We start from the raw sequence: 23,420 nt of genomic DNA, 5'->3' as shown, positions 1-23,420 counted from the left end.
TGGGTTAAAGCTTCTGCCTTCGGCTCAGGTCTTGATCCCAGGGTCCTGGGATCAAGCCCCACATTGGGTTCTCTGCTCAGCGGGGAGCTTGCTTCCCCCAGCCCCCTCTTTGCCTGCCTCTCTGCCTACTTGTGATCTTTGTCAAATAAATAAATAAAATCTTTTAAAAAAATAAAATTAAACATTTTTATTTTCATAGATATTTTTTCAAATCAAAAATGAACTCAAGTAGTCAATAAACAAGAAAAAATATGCTCAATCTTTCTTAGCTTTGTTATTCCTATTTTCTTCCCTTTAGTAGTCACCTTCCACCCCCCACTTCCTTTCCTTCTCTTCCTTTAGTCTTGAAGCAAACATCAAAAAATGTTCACTATTTTTTTTTTAAATGTATTCATTTATTTGAGAGATTTGAGAGAAAGAGTGAGAGAGGGCAGGGTGGGGAGCAGAAGGGCAGAGGAAGAGAGAAACTTAAGCAGACTCTGTGCTGAGTTCAGAGCCTGGTGAAGGACTTGATTTCCCCACACTGAGATCAGGACCTTAGCTGAAACCAGGAGTCAGTGCTTTAACCATTGTGCCACCTAGGCGACCCCCCTTCCAAAATTTTAACTATTAATACTAATAACAGTATGTACCTTCTTCTTGTACTTTAATATATAAATATTTATTTAGAAAAAGAAAAAGATTTTTACCTTTGCCTCCCTTACAGTGCGATATTTTCGTCATCTTGAGAATCACTACGATGTTTTTGTCATCTTGAGACATCCACTCATCCACTTCCTTGGCGAATGCCACCATCTCACTGATTTCAAATGTAAAATTTTTAGTTGAATTAAAATTCATCCAAAAAATCAAGTCCAGTATGTTTAGCTTTCTTTTGACAGCCATCTTGGCATGAAATTTACCTTAGACTGGGGACATTGTGATCATCAATCTTGATTCGCTGGACCCTGTCATGGAAGTACTTAGGATTATAAGCTCTTTCACCTAAAATAAATAATACATAGGTCAGATAGCTATGCCTAATAAACACAGTAATTGATCAAGTTATGAAGAAGTTCTACTTTTTATTATAAATGCCTTATCCACCTTAACTTTTTAAAGGTTTTATTTATTTGTCAAAGAGCACAAGCAGGGGTAGTAGCAGAGGGAGAGAGAGAAACAGGCTCCTCATTGAGCAGGGAGCCAGATTTGGGACTCGATCCCAGGACTCTAGGATCATGACCTGAGCAAAAGGCAGATGCTTAACCAACTGAGCCACCCAGGCGTCCCCCTTATCCAGCATTAAAAGGAGCTTTCTTACTGGCTCTTGTTGCTTTTAAGAATATTAAGGGTCTGAAAAACAGATAGCAGTGGTTTGTCCATCTTGAGTAACCCAACTTATTTGAATTTAACAGGCCTTACTTTTAATTTTATAGTAGGTTACTCATCATATTACCATATATTACCACAGAGCAGAAGTAAATGTGGCCAACCAGAATGCTTGCCTCCTGAAAATGTCTGTTTAATATACAGGAAGAGGAAAAGACAAGACAATACTAAGTGGGGATATAATCTCTTTTCTACAGGTTTTGTTTTTAAGCATATTTTCCCTTGTTTATTGACTATTTGGATTTTTTTCATATTTGGGTTTTGCTCTCCTCACACCCCACTCCTAGTGAATTAGGAAATGTATTTTTTGAATTGTCTGTCTTCAAAACACAAGCCAGCAGGGAAAACAGAAGTATTTCCCTAAACCTAACACCACTAGAGCAGATTCTACCCAAAATGGCTCTGCCTCAACTTAAGCTTCCTGTCTCCCCGACAGGGCATTTATACCATTGAGATATTTTTTCCCCTACAAAACAGAACCAATGCAAGATGGAGATTTTTAAACTCACTTCCCATCACCCACCAAATACTTATGATTAAATGAGATGTGAAGACTGAATCATATGTAGTGATCTGTTTCATATCAATAGTAGCAAAATATCTGGCCATGTATATACTGCATAGATTGTAGACTTGATAGTGTTCTCGATGTTTGGTATCTAAGAACCGCACAACTTCCTAGAACAAAATAGACATGTCTTACATAAATCCATATGGCACCAATATAAGCTATTCCTTAGGAGTAAGCCAGAATGGTCATTACCTTTTATTCACTTGTCCTTTACTTAGCACCTTTTAGGGGAGATTCAGGGAATAGAGTACCTACATTCCAAGTCCTAGCTTATCCACTGACAGTTTTCAAATAGTCCACAATGTTGTGTGTGACTACCTGAATAACGTCTACTATAAAAACACATTGCTTAAAGCTACCACAGTTAGCTAGCCTTACATAAACATGTGAAAATTATGATTTCATAGTTATATATGATTCTTATCTAGATCTATTTTTGAATAGATAGGTTATTTATATTTTTTAATTTTTTAAAAAGATTGATTTATTTTAGAAAAAAGAGAGAGAGACCATGAGTAAGAGGAAGTGGGGGGGGGGTGGGAGAGAGAATCTTTAGCAGACTCCACACTTAGCATGGAGCCTGATGTGGGCCTCCATCTCACAACCTTGAGATCATGACCTGAGCCAGAACCAAGAATCCCAGGCTCAACCAACTGAGCTACCCAGCTGCCCAAAGAGATAGTTTTTTTAGATCATGATCTGGATATTACAGTCAACCTATGTGCTATTTAAGTGAATAAATAATGCAAAATGTGTGGTATGATTGTGTGTCTATATATGCATGATAAAAACAAACACATATTAAATTTTAATTAAGTGGTGGCAATATGGAGACTTTTTTGGATCACCTTTGCATATTTTCTAAAATGAATACATATGCATGTAAGTGTATACACACACACACACACACACACAAATATGCATATATACATAACTTTTCAATAAATAGTGATCTAATGTACAGTTACTATCACATACAAATACAGTATTTCTAACAATGTTATCCATTTGAAACACACACTGAACCTGTGTCTCTGTACAACAAAATGACTGTAACAAAGTTTAAAAATTGATGAGTATAGTAACCTGAGCAATGTTTACTAGCTTCATATTGAGAAAAAGAAAAAACATCAAAACGATTAAGTGATTAAATTGTCATAGGAAATCGTAAATAAAAAAGATAAATACTCTGAGTCTGTATAATGCTGGAATGGGGGAATAGACTCCTATGCATCAAGATTTCATGAGATTCTTTACACTAAAATGAAATCCAGATGGAGTAAAGAATTAACGATTTTTAAAAACCCACAAATAGGGGGGGAGGAGTCAAGATGGCGGAGAAGTAGCAAGCTGAGACTGCTTCAGCTAGCCGGAGATCAGCTAGATAGCTTATCTAAAGATTGCAAACACCTGAAAATCCATCGGCAGATCGAAGAGAAGAACAGCAATTCTGGAAACAGAAAATCAACCACTTTCTGAAAGGTAGGACCGGCGGAGAAGTGAATCCAAAGCGACGGGAAGATAGACCCCGGGGGGAGGGGCCGGCTCCCGGCAAGCGGCGGAGCAACCGCGCACAAAATCAGGACTTTTAAAAGTCTGTTCCGCTGAGGGACATCGCTCCAGAGGCTAAACCGGGGTGAAGCCCACGCGGGGTCAGCGTGGCCTCAGGTCCCGCAGGGTCACAGAAGGATCGGGGGTGTCTGAGTGTCGCAGAGCTTGCGGGTATTGGAACGGGAAAGCCGGCTACAGAGACAGAGCTGACAGTAAGCTCGCAGCTCCGTGTTACCTTGAACCGGTCGCAGGCTCGGTGAGCTCGGAGCGCGGCCGGAGGTCAGGCAGACGGGAGTAACTGGGCGCTGTTCTCTGAGGGCGCACTGAGGAGTGCGGCCCTGGGCTCTCGGCTCCTCCGGGCCGGAGACCAGGAGGCCGCCATTTGTATTCCCGTCCTCTGGAACTCTACGGAAAGCGCTCAGGGAACAAAAGCTCCTGAAAGCAAACCCGAGCGGATTACTCACCCCGGCCCCGGGTAAGGGCGGTGTAATTCCGCCTGGGGCAAAGACACTTGAGAATCACTACAACAGGCCCCTCCCCCAGAAGATGAACAAGAAATCCAGCCGAGACCAAGTTCACCTACCAAGGAGTGCGGTTTCAATACCAAGGAGAGCAGCAGAATTCCAGAGGAGGAGAAAGCCAAGCACGGAACTCATGGCTTTTTTCCTGTGATTTTTTTTAGTCTTGCAGTTAATTTAATTTTTTATTTTTCATTTTTTTTTTTTTTTCTCGCCTTCGGGTAAATTTTTTTTTTTTTAACTGTTACCTTTTTCTTTTTTAACGATTTTTTACTAGTTTATCTAATATATATATATATTTTTTTTTTTACATTTTTCTTAGGTGTTTTCTTTTTTTTTTAAATTCTTTTCTTTTTTTTTTTTTTTTTTTTTTTTCTTTTTTCTCTCTTCCTTTTTGAACCTCTTTTTATCCCCTTTCTCCCCACTCACGATTTTGGATCTCTTCTAATTTGGTTAAAGCATATTTTCCTGGGGTTGTTGCCACCCTTTTAGTATTTTACTTGCCCCTTCATTTACTCTTATCTGGACAAAATGACAAGACGTAAAAATTCAACACAAAAAAAAGAACAAGAGGCAGTACTGAAGGCTAGGGACCTAATCAATACAGACATCGGTAATATGTCAGATCTAGAGTTCAGAATGACAATTCTCAAGGTTCTAGCCGGGCTCGAAAAAGGCATGGAAGATATTAGAGAAACCCTCTCGAGAGATATAAAAGCCCTTTCTGGAGAAATAAAAGAACTAAAATCTAACCAAGGTGAAATCAAAAAAGCTATTAATGAGGTGCAATCAAAAATGGAGGCTCTCACTGCTAGGATAAATGAGGCAGAAGAAAGAATTAGTGATATAGAAGACCAAATGACAGAGAATAAAGAAGCTGATCAAAAGAGGGACAAACAGCTACTGGACCACGAGGGGAGAATTCGAGAGATAAGTGACACCATAAGACGAAACAACATTAGAATAATTGGGATTCCAGAAGAAGAAGAAAGTGAGAGGGGAGCAGAAGGTATACTGGAGAGAATTATTGGGGAGAATTTCCCCAATATGGCAAAGGGAACGAGCATCAAAATTCAGGAGGTTCAGAGAATGCCCCTCAAAATCAATAAGAATAGGCCCACACCCCGTCACCTAATAGTAAAATTTACAAGTCTCAATGACAAAGAGAAAATCCTGAAAGCAGCCCGGGAAAAGAAGTCTGTAACATACAATGGTAAAAATATTAGATTGGCAGCTGACTTATCCACAGAGACCTGGCAGGCCAGAAAGAGCTGGCATGATATTTTCAGAGCACTAAACGAGAAAAACATGCAGCCAAGAATACTATATCCAGCTAGGCTATCATTGAAAATAGAAGGAGAGATTAAAAGCTTCCAGGACAAACAACAACTGAAAGAATTTGCAAATACCAAACCAGCTCTACAGGAAATCTTGAAAGGGGTCCTCTAAGCAAAGAGAGAGCCTACAATGGTAGATCAGAAAGGAACAGAGACCATATACAGTAACAGTCACCTTACAGGCAATACAATGGCACTAAATTCATATCTCTCAATAGTTACCCTGAATGTGAATGGGCTAAATGCCCCTGTCAAAAGACACAGGGTATCAGAATGGATAAAAAAACAAAACCCATCTATATGTTGCCTCCAAGAAACACATTTTAAGCCCGAAGACACCTCCAGATTTAAAGTGAGGGGGTGGAAAAGAATTTACCATGCTAATGGACATCAGAAGAAAGCAGGAGTGGCAATCCTTATATCAGATCAATTAGATTTTAAGCCAAAGACTATAATAAGAGATGAGGAAGGACACTATATCATACTCAAAGGGTCTGTCCAACAAGAAGATTTAACAATTTTAAATATCTATGCCCCCAACGTGGGAGCAGCCAACTATATAAACCAATTAATAACAAAATCAAAGAAACACATCAACAATAATACAATGATAGTAGGGGACTTTAACACTCCCCTCACTGAAATGGACAGGTCATCCAAGCAAAAGATCAGCAAGGATATAAAGGCCTTAAATGACACACTGGACCAGATGGACATCACAGATATATTCAGAATATTTCATCCCAAAGCAACAGAATACACATTCTTCTCTAGTGCACATGGAACATTCTCCAGAATAGATCACATCCTCGGTCCTAAATCAGGACTCAACCGGTATCAAAAGATTGGGATCATTCCCTGCATATTTTCAGACCACAATGCTCTAAAGCTAGAACTCAACCACAAAAGGAAGTTTGGAAAGAACCCAAATACATGGAGACTAAACAGTATCCTTCTAAAGAATGAATGGGTCAACCGGGAAATTAAAGAAGAATTGAAAAAAATCATGGAAACAAATGATAATGAAAACACAACGGTTCAAAATCTGTGGGACACAACAAAGGCAGTCCTGAGAGGAAAATATATAGCGGTACAAGCCTTTCTCAAGAAACAAGAAAGGTCTCAGGTACACAACCTAACCCTACACCTAAAGGAGCTGGAGAAAGAACAAGAAAGAAACCCTAAGCCCAGCAGGAGAAGAGAAATCATAAAGATCAGAGCAGAAATCAATGAAATAGAAACCAAAAAAAACAATAGAACAAATCAACGAAACTAGGAGCTGGTTCTTTGAAAGAATTAATAAAATTGATAAACCCCTGGCCCGACTTATCAAAAAGAAAAGAGAAAGGACCCAAATAAATAAAATCATGAATGAAAGAGGAGAGATCACAACTAACACCAAAGAAATACAAACTATTATAAGAACATACTATGAGCAACTCTACGGCAATAAATTTGACAAGCTGGAAGAAATGGATGCATTCCTAGAAACATATAAACTACCACAACTGAACCAGGAAGAAATAGAAAGCCTGAACAGACCCATAACCAGTAAGGAGATTGAAACAGTCATTAAAAATCTCCAAACAAACAAAAGCCCAGGGCCAGACGGCTTCCCGGGGGAATTCTACCAAACATTTAAAGAAGAACTAATTCCTATTCTCCTGAAACTGTTCCAAAAAATAGAAATGGAAGGAAAACTTCCAAACTCATTTTATGAGGCCAGCATCACCTTGATCCCAAAAACCAGACAAGGATCCCACCAAAAAAAGAGAGCTATAGACCGATATCCTTGATGAACACAGATGCGAAAATACTCAACAAAATACTAGCCAATAGGATTCAACAGTACATTAAAAAGATTATTCACCACGACCAAGTGGGATTTATTCCAGGGCTGCAAGGTTGGTTCAACATCCGCAAATCAGTCAATGTGATACAACACATCAATAAAAGAAAGAACAAGAACCATATGATACTCTCAATAGATGCTGAAAAAGCATTTGACAAAGTACAACATCCCTTCCTGATCAAAACTCTTCAAAGTGTAGGGATAGAGGGCACATACCTCAATATCATCAAAGCCATCTATGAAAAACCCACCGCAAATATCATTCTCAATGGAGAAAAACTGAAAGCTTTTCCGCTAAGGTCAGGAACACGGCAGGGATGTCCATTATCACCACTGCTATTCAACATCGTACTAGAGGTCCTAGCCTCAGCAATCAGACAACAAAAGGAAATTAAAGGCATCCAATCGGCAAAGAAGAAGTCAAATTATCACTCTTCGCAGATGATATGATACTATATGTGGAAAACCCAAAAGACTGCACTCCAAAACTGCTAGAACTTATACAGGAATTCAGTAAAGTGTCAGGATATAAAATCAATGCACAGAAATCAGTTGCATTTCTCTACACCAACAGCAAGACAGAAGAAAGAGATATTAAGGAGTCAATCCCATTTACAATTGCATCCAAAACCATAAGATACCTAGGAATAAACCTAACCAAAGAGACACAGAATCTATACTCAGAAAACTATAAAGTACTCATGAAAGAAATTGAGGAAGACACAAAGAAATGGAAAAATGTTCCATGCTCCTGGATTGGAAGAATAAATATTGTGAAAATGTCTATGCTACCTAAAGCAATCTACACATTTAATGCAATTCCTATCAAAGTACCATCCATCTTTTTCAAAGAAATGGAACAAATAATTCTAAAATTCATATGGAACCAGAAAAGACCTCGAATAGCCAAAGGGATATTGAAAAAGAAAGCCAACGTTGGTGGCATCACAATTCCGGACTTCAAGCTCTATTACAAAGCTGTCATCATCAAGACAGCATGGTACTGGCACAAAAACAGACACATAGATCAATGGAACAGAATAGAGAGCCCAGAAATAGACCCTCAAATCTATGGTCAACTAATCTTCGACAAAGCAGGAAAGAATGTCCAATGGAAAAAAGACAGCCTTTTCAATAAATGGTGCTGGGAAAATTGGACAGCCACATGCAGAAAAATGAAATTGGACCATTTCCTTACACCACACACAAAAATAGACTCAAAATGGATGAAGGACCTCAATGTACGAAAGGAATCCATCAAAATCCTTGAGGAGAACACGGGCAGCAACCTCTTCGACCTCTGCCGCAGCAACATCTTCCTAGGAACAACGCAAAAGGCAAGGGAAGCAAGGGCAAAAATGAACTATTGGGATTTCATCAAGATCAAAAGCTTTTGCACAGCAAAGGAAACAGTTAACAAAATCAAAAGACAACTGACAGAATGGGAGAAGATATTTGCAAACGACATATCAGATAAAGGACTAGTGTCCAGAATCTATAAAGAACTTAGCAAACTCAACACCCAAAGAACAAATAATCCAATCAAGAAATGGGCAGAAGACATGAACAGACATTTCTGCAAAGAAGACATCCAGATGGCCAACAGACACATGAAAAAAGTGCTCCATATCACTCGGCATCAGGGAAATACAAATCAAAACCACAATGAGATATCACCTCACACCAGTCAGAATGGCTAAAATCAACAAGTCAGGAAATGACAGATGCTGGCGAGGATGCGGAGAAAGGGGAACCCTCCTACACTGTTGGTGGGAATGCAAGCTGGTGCAGCCACTCTGGAAAACAGCATGGAGGTTCCTCAAAATGTTGAAAATAGAACTGCCCTATGACCCAGCAATTGCACTATTGGGTATTTACCCTAAAGATACAAATGTAGTGATCCAAAGGGACACATGCACCCGAATGTTTATAGCAGCAATGTCCACAATAGCCAAACTATGGAAAGAACCTAGATGTCCATCAACAGATGAATGGATCAAGAAGATGTGGTATATATACACAATGTGTGTAAACCTGGTGATTCACAGACCTGTACCCCTGGGGATAAAAATATATGTTTATAAAATCACAAATATCTCTAGGAAGTTCAAGTGCATCAAGAAAAAAAACAAAATATTGAATCAATGGAAGATCAACAGATTTAGGTTCAACTTTAAAAATTTGAGATTTCTGGGTGCCTGGGTGGCTCAGTGGGTTAAGCCTCTGCCTTCAGCTCAGGTCATGATCTCAGGGTCTGGGATCAAGGCCCGCATCAGGCTCTCTGCTCAGAGGGGATCCTGTTCCCCGCCCCCTCTGCCTGCCTCTCTGCCTACCTGTGACCTCTCTCTCTCTCTCTCTCTCTCAAATAAATGGATAAAATCTTTTTAAAAAATTTGGGATTTCCATTAAAAAATAAATGCCACAGTGCAATAAACAAAGAACAGGGAAAAATCATTTTCAGTAAAATGGAGTGAATGGGAAATATGTCTAATATTACCTATAAACTAGTTATACTACTATAAACTAGTAACTCTCAAAACAATTTAAATAATACTCCCTCAACCTATAGATAAATGGGCCTAGGACATAAATAAATTCATTAAAGAGAAAATTTAACTGCATAACAAACTATATAGATAAATGTTCACCTCACCAACAGAGAAGTTTAAACAACAATAAAATCCCATTTTCACCCATGAAATTAGCCCTTTCCTTTTCAAATGGGAAAATCCAATGTTCGCAAAGATGGCAAGAAATATAGATTTTGATTTATTGCTAACATAATCCCTTGGATTTGGTAATATATATTGAGAATCCCCAAAATACTCATACTCCATTACCAGAGAATTTAATTCCTAGGAATCTATGAGAAAAGGCTTTATGCCTTTAAACCTTTGTGCCTCTGATGCTGCATTATTAATGTTTTTTAAAATTTCTTTTCAGTGTTCCAGAATTCATTGTTTATGCACCACACCCAGTGCTCCATGCACTACATGCCCTCCATAATACCCACCACCAGCCGCATTATTAATGTTACTGACACCTAACTATCCAACATTCATGCTTGATTATAGCACAATGAAATATCATGCAACCATTAGAATACCATTTTGCCCTTCATTCTCTCAATAAGCAAACATTTCACAGTGTTTAATTTATGTGCAGTCTTCCTTAGTATACAGCGCTTACAGATATTCAACATTTGCTTTTTTAATTAAAAAAAAAATCCTGGGGGGCGCCTGGGAGGCTCAGTGGGTTAAGCCTCTGCCTTCAGCTCAGGTAATGATCTCAGGGCCCTGGGATAGAGCCCTGCATCGGGCTCTCTGCTCAGCAGGGAGCCTGCTTTCCTCTCCCCCTCTACCTGCCTCTCTGCCTACTTGTGATCTCTCTCTCTCTCTGTCAAATACATAAATAAAAATCTTTAAAAAAAATACTTGGATGGCTAAGTTTTAGGGATTTTAAAAAAAATCACCTCATGTTTCTCTATATGTTTAAAAAAAAAAAATGATCTCAAGTTCTGAATTTTCTCCAAGAGTCCATCCTTGACTCAATACAAAGATAACTTGCTGCTATGTTTTCTGATCTAAATACTTTACCTGAAGACTATAAATACCTCTTAAACTAACTGGTTCAACAGAGACAAAAAGCATCTAAAAGACAGTTCAGCTCTGCCAAGAAACCACATTTTGGGGGACTAGATGGATAGTTTTTGTCCTCAACCAGAATAAAGAATATGTAATTGTACTAAGGTCAAAAACTAAAAGATAACCGAGAAGATTTTTAGCAATGTAGGTACTGCAGATCTCCTTTTTTTCAATAGCCTTAAGTTTACAATTCCAGAAACTCTTGGGAAAGTGAAAAATGCTGTCTACTCTTTGAAACCCTTTTTGCAATAACCTCCAATTTTGTCCTAAATAGGCCAACCCTTTCTCTGTGTTCACAAAATATTAACTAACCAGAAGAGTTTACACTGGAAGAGACTGTCTATCTTAGCACATTCCATGATCTGGAGATGAAAGTGCAACCTCTTTGCCTGCATGCCATGGCAGCACTGGCCACACTTGACACTTCCACCATAGTGCTTGCTTCCTTATTCCCACATATGTCCAATCTTGCTACTTCTCAGAAACACTTGACATTTATATTAACAAATTTACTGCATATTAAATCTGTTTGCTCTATATGTCACTGTCCATTTCTCTACATATTACTATCCATTGTTCAAAATCCAATCCTGCACATTTATTCCCTCTTAAGAGTGAAGAGGAACTGCATGACCACTTTGCATTCTCTCAGAAATTAATCATGCGATACCTGAATTTCACATCCTCTAGTCCAAGTGTTAGTTTGTAGATGGCTTTCATCTTAAAAACAACAAAGACATGCTCAGTCCAGGATACGTTGTTATCATTGAACATGCAAGCACCAGTACAGCTCCACTGCCTCATTCTCAGTCAGCCGAGGTACCGGAACTAATAGCTCAGACATAAGCCTGCACTCTGGCAAAAGAGGAAGGTAAATATTCATATGGATAGTAGATATGATTTGGGGGGAGATTTATGATTCATGAGTTTTATGAAAACTGATGATTTCTCACCTCTTCTTCTATTATGTCTATTAAAAATTGTAAAAAGATCATGGTTTACTAGAATGTTGTCAATACCCCAAGGAGATAAGTGTTAAGAACTGAAAAAAAAAAAAAAAAAAAAAAAAAAAAAACCCTCTAAATCTAAATACTTTAGTGTTCTCTAGTGGCCTAGAGAACACTCTAGAAGCCAAGAGTAATATCTTTGCTTTGACTTACATATTTAATGAAGTTTGTGGCTTTTTTTTAAAAAAGATTTTATTTATTTATTTGACAGACAGAGATTACAAGTAGGAAGAGAGGCAGGCAAGAGAGAGCAAGGAGGAAGCAGGCTCCCTGATGAGCAGAGAGCCTGATGCGGGTCTCAATCCTAGGACCCTGGGGTCATGACCTGAGCCGAAGGCAGAGGCTTTAACCCACTGAGCCACCCAGGCGCCCCGAAGTTTATGGCTTTTTAACACCCTAGCCAATATTAAGTGTTGCTAAATTTATATTTATCACCACTAAATCTACAAAGAAAAATGAATTCATTTAGACAAGTTGTAATTAACTCACAGTTCTCAGCCCAGCCTACTGAAAAGTAATATTGGCAAAGGATGCTCTATCGCTAGAGATGGATTCTGGCAATTTGAAGATGGCTATCCTGAAGTGCCATAATCCATCCAATGGACCCTGGTCAAATTACTTCACAACTATTCCCATTATGGAATGAATAAAGTAGTTTCCACATTAAATAGCAGTTTGGAAAATTTTTCAAAATTAGAATCATGTCTTACTTACAAATAACATAACCTAGAAAAGGTATGGTTCACACTCTCCTTAAGACCTTTTTGAACTTTTTTTTTTGTTTGTTTGTTTTAAAGATTTTATTTTATTTATTTGACAGAGAGAGATCACAAGTAGGCAGAGAGGCAGAGAGAGAGAGGAGGAAGCAGGCTCCCTGCTGAGCATAGAGCCCAATGCGGGACTGGATCCCACGATCCTGAGATCATGACCTGAGCTGAAGGCAGTGGCTTACCCCACTGAGCCACCCAGGCGCCCCCTTTTTGAACTTTTGTAAATTGATTTTGACTGCTCAATTCTCAAGACTATGAATATGTGCTAGTTATTGTTTTTAAATTTTTGCATGTATAGAAAAACTTCCCTGCCTTAAATGATTTCATGAATGATTCAAATACTTTATCCTTCCCTATTGGGATCTATCATATGAATTTATTTGGTCAATGGAATGACATAAAGCAGGTAATTGCAAAAACCCTTATAAGATTCCACTCTAGCTCTTGCCTTTTTGCTGTTTCATAAGAACACACCCAGGCTAGCCTAATAAAGGATGAAAACATAGGGAGCAGATAGGAGTTACCCCACATACCCCAGGTATATGGTGGGATGGCCATAAGGTCATTAGAGAGCAGCGAGGTAAGGTCATTATAGAGCAGCTGATAAGGAAAACTGAGATTCCATTCCACAGTGGTGATGTAGGAAGACCCTGACTTCACCTTCTCCATGGCCACACCAAATCTATAAATATTAATAGAATAGTTCCTTCTGAAGAACCGAAGGATGACTGAACAGCTTCTGCATAACAAAAGATAAAGAAGCTACATAGAGAACTGCAAGAGAGAGGGAGGCACAGCAATGAAGGGAAGTCCCACCTCTGACACTGCGAACCATAGTGTGGAGGGACAATACTGAGGGTTCAGTTAGAGATTCATCTGTCTTGGGGCAAGAAAATAAGCCATGGTTGAAAAGGACAAGTAGGATAAAAAAAAATTGTAGCCCTAGAACTCCACCAAATGCTAGGGAAGCTCCTAGAACTCTCTCGAGATTGGACAGGTTGTTGAGTGTCACAGTTCCTACTCCCCTTATACCTAGATAGTGTAGATAGAAGCATGGTTTACACATCCAAGCTTGTACAGAGCCCCAGTGAGCCCTGGGCCCCTAGCCCACATGAGCCCCAGCCATTCTATCAAAATGGCCCCAGTATGAAACACACTGGGACACACCTGCTAGGCACCCACTACACCTCCAGCCATTGTATCAAAGTCATATGCATGCAAAGCACCCTGAAACATTGCAGGCCCCCACCACATTGGCTTCAGATGGCTTGCTAGGGCACTTACTGCAGAGAGTGTGCTGGGACCTCCTGGTTCACAGTTGCTTTGGCTCCAGCTAACTTGCCAGGGAGCCCTTTGCAGTAAGCACCTTGGGACACACTGACCTGCACCCACCTCAGCTTCAGTAGTTCTGCCAGGGAGTAGTTGTATGTGGAGAACCTGAGGCACCCTCACTGATACCTACTTCAACAGCTGCCCTGCTGGGGTGCTGCTTGTGCAGGGTGCACCAGGACCTCCCTAAGCTTGTGCTCCACCTCAGCAGTATCTGCATGGAGAGCCATGGGACACCTAGCTTTTACCCATTTCAACTATTTTGTAAGGGTTCTCTCAGTGTGTAGAGCCCTAGGACCCTCTGCTTACAGCCACTTCACCTTCAGCTGTGCTACCAGGGTGCTCTCTCTATGTGGACAACTCCAGGAATGAGCTGGTGGCCATCCCACCAGGATGCAGCCCCCGCGTGGAGTGCCCCAGTACCCACAGATCACACAAGCCACAATTCTAGCCAGCCCCTCAAAGTTACTAGGAACACACAGTGTACACAAGGGACGACCATACACAAGACCATTCCTTCAAGTTTCAGATAAGTAGCTGTTCTAATCATAGTAACAAATGCAGAAAATCAAGTAAAATTGGAGGCAGAGGAATATGCTTCAAATAATAGAACAAAACAAAACCTCAGAAAAGGACTAAATGAAACAGAGATAATCAATATGCCTGATAAAAAGTTTACAGTTATGGTCATAAAGGTGTTCACTGGTCTAGAGAAAAAAGTGAAAGACCTCAGGGATAACTTCCACAAAGAGATAGAAAACAAAAAGGAACAAATCAGAGTTGAAGAATGTAATAACGGAAATGAAAAACTACTAGATGGCATCAATAGTAAGTTAGCAAATGCAGAACACATAAGTGATCTAGAAGATAGCTAAATAGCAAAAAGAAAAAAAGAATTTTTAAAAAATAAGCATAGGTTAAGGGATCTCTCAGACAACATCAAATAAGTAAGCATTTGCATATTTGGGGCCTCCGAAGGAGAAGAGAAAGGAGTAGAAAATATATTTGAAGAAATAATAGCTGAAAACATCCCTAACCTGGGGAAGGAAGTAACAGCCAGGTTCAGGAACCATAGAATTCCAAGCAAGATGAACCCGAGGAGGGCCACACCATAACACAGAATAATTAGAATGTCAAATGTTATTGATAAAGAGAATTTTAAAGGCAGTCAGAGCGAAGCAAAAAGTTACATAAAAGGGAAACCCCATAAGGCTATCAAAAAAGAAAAGGAAAGTCAAGAATAACACTAGAGAAATTTATAATCTTAAGTAAAGAGAAGAAGTAACAGAGAAGAACCACAAAAACAACCAGAAAACAATCAAAATGACAGTAAGTACAACACTGAAAATAATTACTTAAATATAAGTGCTCTAAACACCCCAATGAAAAGGCATATGGTGGACCAATGGATAAAAAAACAAAACACATCTACACGTTGCCTACAAGACACTCATTTCAGATACAAGGACACACTCAGTCTGAAAGTGAATGCATCGAAAAGATATTTCATGCAGAAGGAAGTGGGAAAAAAAAACCCAAGGTGACAATATTTATATCACAAAAATCCGACCTTTAAGACTTACAAGAGAATAAGTAGGGCACTGAATAATGATAAAGAATCAATTGAACAAGATGACCCAACAATCATAAATATCTATGTACCCAAAAATGGCGCACCTAAATACTTAAAGCACATATTAATACCTGTAAAGGAAGAAAGAGTAATACAATAATAGTAGGGGAATTTAACACAGCATTTTTTAAATAGATATATTATACAGGCAGAATATCAATAAGGAAAGTGTTTCTTTGAACAATACAGTAGGTCAGATGGACCTAACAGATAAATACAGTACATGCCACATAAAAACAAAAGAATACAAATTCTTTCTATATGCACACAGAATGTTTTCCAGGATAGATCACACGGTAGGCCAAAAAACAAGTCTCAATACATTTAAAAAGATTGAATCATATCATGTATATTTTATAATCACAATGGGGTGAAATAGAAACCAATTACAGAAAAAAAAATGGAAAACCAAACAGGTGGAGATTAAACAACATGCTACCAAGCAATAAAGGAGTCAACAAAGAAAATGAAGAGCAAATTAAAAAATATATGGAGACAAATGAAAATGAAAACACGATAGTCTAAATCTTTGAGACCCAGAGAGAGAAAAGAGACCTAAAAGGGATATTTATAGAGATACCAGCCAACCCAAAGATATAAGAAAAACCTCAGTCTGAAAACCTAAAAAAAATAGAAAAAAGTAAAGTCCAAAATTAGTAGATGTAAAGATTTAATAAAAATCAAGCATAAATGAATGAAGTAGAGTCTTTAAGAATAGGAAAGACCAACGAAACAAAGAACTGATTCTTTCAAAACATTAAAAAAGTCAATAAATCTTCAGCCAGACTGATCAACAGAAGAAAACAAAAGGAACTGGATGAAACCAGAGACAAAAGAGTTAACAAAGAACACCATAGAGGTACAAAATATTATAATAGAGTACAACAAAAAAAATTATATGTCAAAAAATCAGATAACCTAGAAAAAAAAATAGATGAACTCCTAGAAACATACAGTCATCCTAAACTGAATCAGGAAGACATACAAATTCAAAAGCCAAATTACTGCTGACAGAATTGAATTCCTAATCAAAAAACTCCCAACAAATTTACAGGATCAGACAGATCATAGGTGAATTTACCAAATATTTAAAAAAGAGTTAATACCTATTGTCTTCAAACTATTCCAAAACAATAGCAAAGAAAGTATAGCTTTGAAGTACAGCCTAATGAGGCCAGCATTACCCTGATACCAAAACAAATACACACAAAACTACACTACAAAAAAAAAACCCAAAAATATACAGAACATTATCACTGAAGAACACAGAAGCAAAAATTCTCAACAAAATATTAGCAAACCATATTTAACAATACATTAAAAGGAACATTCACCATGATCAAGTGGAATTTATTCCAGGTTTGCAAGAATGGCTCAATATTTGCAAATCAATCACCCCAAGTCAACAAAATGAAGTATAAAAACCATGCAATCATCTCAACAGATGCAGAAAAGCATGTGACAAAATTCAATATCCGTTTATGATAAAACTTTCCAAAAAATGGGTTTAGAAAGAACATACCTCAACACAGTGAAAGTCATATATAACAAACTCACAGCTGATGTCATACTCAATGGTGAAAAATTGAGAGCTTTCCCTCTAAGATCAGAAACAAGACAAGGATGTCCACTCTTACCACTTTTATTCAGCATACTCCTGGAAGCTCTAACAACAGCAATCAGACAAGAGAAAAAAAAAAGCATCCAATTTGGTAAGGAAGAAGTTATTGTCACTATTTGCAGATTACATGATACTATACAGAGAAAACCCTAAAACCCTAATAAAAAACAATTAGAATACATGAATTCAGTAAAGTTTCAGGACACAAAATTAATGCACAGAAATTGGTTTTTTGTACAATTAATAATGAAGTAGCAGAAAGAGAAAACAATTTGATTTACAATTGCACCAAAAAGAATAAAATAACCTAGAAATAAACTTAACAAAAGAGGTGGAAGAGCTGTGCTCTGAAAACTATAAAATGCTGATGAAAGAAATTGAAGACAAACCAGATTATGAGATATACTATAAAGCGATAGTAATCAAAATAATACGGTACTGGTACAAAAATGGACACATCGAACAGATGGAGAGCCCAGAAATAAACCCACACTTACAGGGAAAGTTAATCTAGGACAAAGGAGGCAAGACTGTATGTACACTAGGGGAAAAGATAGTCTCTTCAATAAGTGGTGGTGAGAAAACTGGACAGCTACATGCAAAAGAATGGTCATTTTGTTCCTTTTTGCTACAAAAATAAATATACTGGATTAAAGACCTAAATGTGAGACCTGAAGCTATAAAACTTCTTGAAGAAAATATAGGCAGTAAACTGTTTGACCTCAGCCACTGCAACATCTTTCTAGATATATGTCCTCAGTCAAGGGAAACAAAAGTAAATATAAACTATTAGGACTATTCCAAATAAGTTTTTGTATGGTGAAGGAAACCACCAACAAAACTAAAAAGCCACCTTGTGAGTGGAAGAAGATCTTTGCAAATGATATATCTGATAAGGAGTTAATACTCAAAATATATAAAGGACTTATACAAGTCAACACCCTACAAAATGTGATTCCATTAAGAATGGGCAGAAAACCTGAATAGACTTTTTCTTCTGAATTGACATTTTTTTTCAAAGAAGATAGAGATGGCCAACACACACATGAAAAGATGAAAAAGAAATGCAAATCAAAATCACAATCAGCTATCACTTTATACCTGTCAGAATGGCTAAAATCAAAGATAAGAAATAAGTGTTGGTGAGGGTGTGGAGAAAAAGAAACCCTTGTGCACTGGTGGTAGGAATGCAAACTGGTACACCCACTGTGGAAAACAGTACAGAGGTTCTTGAAAAAAATTAAAAATAGAATTACCATATGATCCAGTAATTTCACTACCGGGTTATCTAAAGAAAACAGAAATGCTCATTCACAAAGTTATCTGTACCTCTATGGTTACTGCATCATTTTTTACAATAGCCAAGATATGGAAACAATCCAAGTGTCCATCAAAAGATGGATGGCTTAAAAAAAAAAAAAAAGATGGATGGCTAAACAGGAGGTGGTATATATACACAAAGAATATTACTGAATGAGGAAGTGGTGATGGACCATGGGGGCTTAAGTGGGTAGGAGAAGAATCAATGAAACAAGATGGGATTGGGAGGGAGACAAACCATAAGTGACTCTTAATCTCACAAAACAAACTGAGGGTTGCTGGGGGGAGGGGGTTGGGAGAAGGGGGGGTGGGGTTATGGACATTGGGGAGGGTATGTGCTTTGGTGAGTGCTGTGAAGTGTGTAAACCTGGCAATTCACAGACCTGTACCCCTGGGGTTAAAAATATATGTTTATAAAAAATAAAAAATTAAAAAAAAAAGAATATCACTGAGCCATAAACAAGAATGAGATCCTGCTATTTGCAACAACATGGTTGAACCTAAAGGTATTATTTTGAATTAGTGTCTTTTGTTTTCTTTGGGTAGATACCTGGATCACAGAATATGTCTATTTTTTGTGTTGGAGAAACTTCCTCACTCTTTTCAAGCGTGGTTGCACCCAGTTTGCATTCCCACCAGCAGTACACAGGATGCTTTTTTGCTACATCCTCACGAACACCTGTTGTTCCTTGTGTTGTTGATTTTAGCCATTCTGACAGGTGTGAGGTGTTATTGTGGTTTTGATTTGCATTTCCCTTGGTCGTGGGTGATGTTGAGCATCTTCTCGTGTGTCTGTTGAATGTATGGATTTATGAAGTGTACTGGATATCTATATATCACAGCAGCCAATAAGAAAACAAAACTTTAAAATACCATTTAAAATAATATCAAAGACTCCTGGGGAGGACGGTAGAGTAGGAGGACTTTCAGCTCATCGCCTCACACAGATAAAACTAAATAAATGCATCAGTGTAAATAACCCAAAAAATGCCACGGAGACTGCAGAACAAACTCCACAGCTAAATGTAGAGAAGGGGCCACTGAAAGAGGGTAGTAAGGACAGAGACATGGTCTGGAGCTAAAGAGACCCATACAACTGTCTGCAGGAGGAAGGGGTGCTGCAGGCATGATGAGGGGCGAAAAACAAACCTCCACATCAGGGACCCCGTGTAGGGAAGATGAATCCCCATTACATTTGGCTTTGAAAACCAGAAGGGCCTAATTTTGTGAGTTCTTACAACCAGTGGGGCTTAAAACATGGAATTTCAAAAATCAGCAGGAGTAAGAAAAGTGGGAAGCACAAAGCAGTTTAAGTAAGTATAACTATAAAAAACAGTGAGCATACTTAGAAAGTAAAAGTAAATTATGACACCACATACCTAAATTGTGGAGAGGAGAGGAGTAGTAAAGAATGAATTCAAACTTAAGTGACCATTGACTCAATATGGTCTATTATATGCAGAAGATGTTACATATAAACCTAACAGTAACCACAAATCAAAAACTGGTAATAGACATGCAAAGAAGAAAGAGAAAGGAATCCAAATGTATCTCATTAAAGAAAGCCAGCTGATTGTGAGAGAGATCTACCAAAACAACCATGAAACAAGTAACAATGACAAATACATATCCATCGATAATTGCTTTGAATGTAAATGGACTAAATGCTCCAATCAAAAGACATAAAGAGATGGAATGGAAAAAAATAACCAAGACCCAGCTATATGCTGCCTCCAAGAGATTCATTGCAAACCTAAAGACACATGCACATTGAAAGTGAAGAGATGGAGAAAGCATGAAAATGCACGTGAAAAGAAAGCTAGGGTAGCAATACTTACGTCAAACAAAATAGAGTTTAAAACAGACTGTAACAAGAGACAAAGAAGAACACTATATAATCATAAATGGATCAATCCAACAGGAAGATATAATAATTGTAAATATTTATGTTCCTAAATACATAAAGCAGCTAATAACAAACATAAAAGAAGTAACTGAGAGTCATACAATAGTAGTAGAGGACTTTAACACCTCACTTACATCAATGGATTGGTCATCCAAACAGAAAATCATCAAGGAAACAATGGCTTTGAATAATACATGGGACCGTATTGAAAACAGATACATTCAGAACATTCCATCCTGAAGCAGCAGAATATACATTCTTTTCAAGTACACATGGAATGTTGTCCAGAACAGAGAACAAATTAGACCACAAAACACGTCTCAACAAATTCACAAAGATCCAAGTCATAGCATGCATCTTTTCTGACTACAACTATGAAACTAAGAATCAACAACAAGAAGAAATCTGGAAAGATCACCAATACATGGAGAATAAATAACATGCTACTAAACAATGAACAGGTCAATCAAGAAATCAAAGAGGAAATCAAAAGATACACAGAGTCAAATGAAAATCAAACACAACGGTTCAAAATCTTTGGGGTGCACCAAAAGCTATTCTAAGAGGGAAGTTCAGAGCGATACAGGCCCACCTCAAGTAGAAGTCTCAGGTACACAATCTAACCTTATATCTAAAGGAGCTAGAAAAAGAAGATCAAACAGATAAAGGAAATAAAGATCATACTCAATGGTGAAAGACTGGGAAAATTTAACTATGAATGAAGAGATGAAACTTCTGAGGAAAAATAATCAAATGGATGAACCTCATCTGTTTCAAGCTGAGAAAGATTTATTTCCTGAAGGCAGTGAAAATACAGGCCTTGGAAGCAGTAGTCGTAACTGCCAGGAGACAAAAGAATGAGTAGGGTCCAATACCAGTAAAATGAGACAGTCTCAGAATCATCTACAGAAAATAATGACGATGTTACAGAAGTTTTAGTTGGATTATTATGTACAGTTCTACTTTTACACTGTATGAAATTTTAATGAAACAAAGTGGACAAAATTAGCTCCATAAGATAAGCAGATTGTAAAATAAAGTACTTTATGGGATAAGTTCTGTTCATGGAGAACTGTAAATTATGAGCTGTTCTGGGTCTTGCTTAGTACTGATTTTTTGTTTTGGAGGGGGCAGGGGCCTCTGGTTAAATTTCGATTTGAATGTAGTTTTTTTTTTTAAATTTAGAATTAAAGTTTTTATTTTATTTTTAGAAAAGATTTTATTTATTTGAGAGAGGGAGAGAGAGCAAGAGCGTGCACATGCATGAGTGGTGGAAGGGGCAGAGGGAGAAGGAAAGAACCCTCAAGCCAGCTCCTCCATGAGCCCAGAGTTTGACCCAGGGTTCAGTCCCAGGACCCTGAGAACATGACACTTAACCAACTGAGTCACCCAGATGCCCCTAGAATTCGAATTTTTAAATGGAAGTAGCAATTACAATCTTTAAACCTTTGGAGAGTGTCACCTTTAGTTTATAGATATACACGAAAGTTTTTTGTCTTATCTTTTTCTGACAGGTTTAGCAGTTTTCATATTTTGGTCAATGTTTCAACATTTTACCATATGAATTATATGTCTTTGTGTTAGTTCCATACTACTTATAAATATATATTACCTATATTTATCTCTTATAGGAAAATATAAAATTTATCCAATTAGAATAATATGTGTTTATATGTAATATAGTATATCCCCTACAATATATAATATACATAATATAGCATGAAATATAATGTTTTATGTAAAATATATAACATTTTATATGATTATATAAAAACTATTATATATAATATACAACTCAATGATATATATAAATTATCTAGTTTATAGTTTATAAATTTATAGAATTTATAATATAATTACATAATGTATAAACTAAAAATATGTACTTATATAAACTATATACTGTGTATATTTAATTTGATTATAGGTACGTGTTAATATATACATGTTATATTTTTATATATATAACTATTTCTAAATATACATCTATTTTTCTAGGTTTTGTTTTTCTGTTTCTATAGAAGATGAAGTTCTATTATGTATGTCCATAAACGAAATGTATATTTACATATTATAACATATACTAAATGTATTGTATATAACTCCATATTTTATATACATAATTATATATCCTATATTGTGTAGTTTAACATATATTACATATAAATGCACATATATTATCCTAAGGGGAAAATGTTATTTTTGTGTTTCTAAGAGATGAGTATATACATAAATATATATGCAATATGTATTTATAAATAGAATAAAATATACTGCATATAATTTAATGTAATTGTAAATATGATGTAATTGTAAATATGATGTAATTGTAAATTACATTAAATTACATACTACATAATATATGATCTATATTTAAACATGTATTATTCTAAGAGGGAAATATATTAGCCTAATATAGTAATATCAATTTATTTTATAATATTTATAACTATTATTTAATATATAATATAAATTATTGTACACTGCATATAATATATATATTTATATAATTGTATACATATTATTTCAAGGGGAAAAATGTTTTATTTTTCTGTTTGTCTAAGAGATGAATAAAATGGATACTTTTTTCAATTGATAATCATTGAGTTCATCTCTCTCAAGGCAGTTTCTTTCTGACTACATATATTCCGTGACTTGGGATGGGGTTAGTTCCCAACCAACCCATTTTTGATTGAAGATATTAAAAGTAAAAAATACATTTAATACATGAAACCTACCCAATATCATAACTTAGACTAGCCTACCTTTTCTTTTTTATGTTATGTTAGTCACCATATAGTACATCATTATTTTTTGATGTAGTGTTCTGTGATTCATTGTTTGTGTATAATGCAGTGCTCCGTGCAATACATTCCCTCCTTAATATCCATCACCAGGCTAAGCCATTCCCCCACCCGCCCTCCCCTCTGAAACCCTCAGTTTGTTTCCTGGAGTCTATAGACTCTCATGGTTCATCTCCCCCTCTGATTTCC

At 37.1% G+C, this 23,420-nt stretch overlaps 1 protein-coding gene across 6 annotated transcripts in view; it reads left to right on the top strand.

The window, feature by feature from the left end:
• LOC123389915 (mitochondrial ornithine transporter 1-like) overlaps positions 1-23,420 on the top strand; it is a 280,730-nt gene that overhangs the window by 15,647 nt on the left and 241,663 nt on the right. For 4 of the 6 annotated variants that reach the window (XR_006604592.1, XR_006604590.1, XR_006604594.1 and 1 more), the window contains one exon: positions 707-852. The exons of the other annotated variants lie outside the window; for them this stretch is intronic. Coding sequence is in view for 1 of the 4 variants with exons in the window: in XM_045072815.1 (XP_044928750.1) it covers positions 707-828 (122 nt within the window). In the remaining 3 variants the exon portion in view is untranslated. Of the gene's footprint in view, positions 1-706; positions 853-23,420 lie in introns of those variants that run through there. 6 annotated transcript variants of the gene reach the window in all.

Source organism: Mustela putorius, unplaced genomic scaffold (genome assembly GCF_011764305.1).
Source record: "Mustela putorius furo isolate JIRA1106 unplaced genomic scaffold, ASM1176430v1.1 tig00004191_pilon_pilon_pilon, whole genome shotgun sequence".
Lineage (NCBI taxonomy): Eukaryota > Metazoa > Chordata > Mammalia > Carnivora > Mustelidae > Mustela > Mustela putorius.
This window is presented reverse-complemented; position numbering and strand designations above follow the sequence as displayed.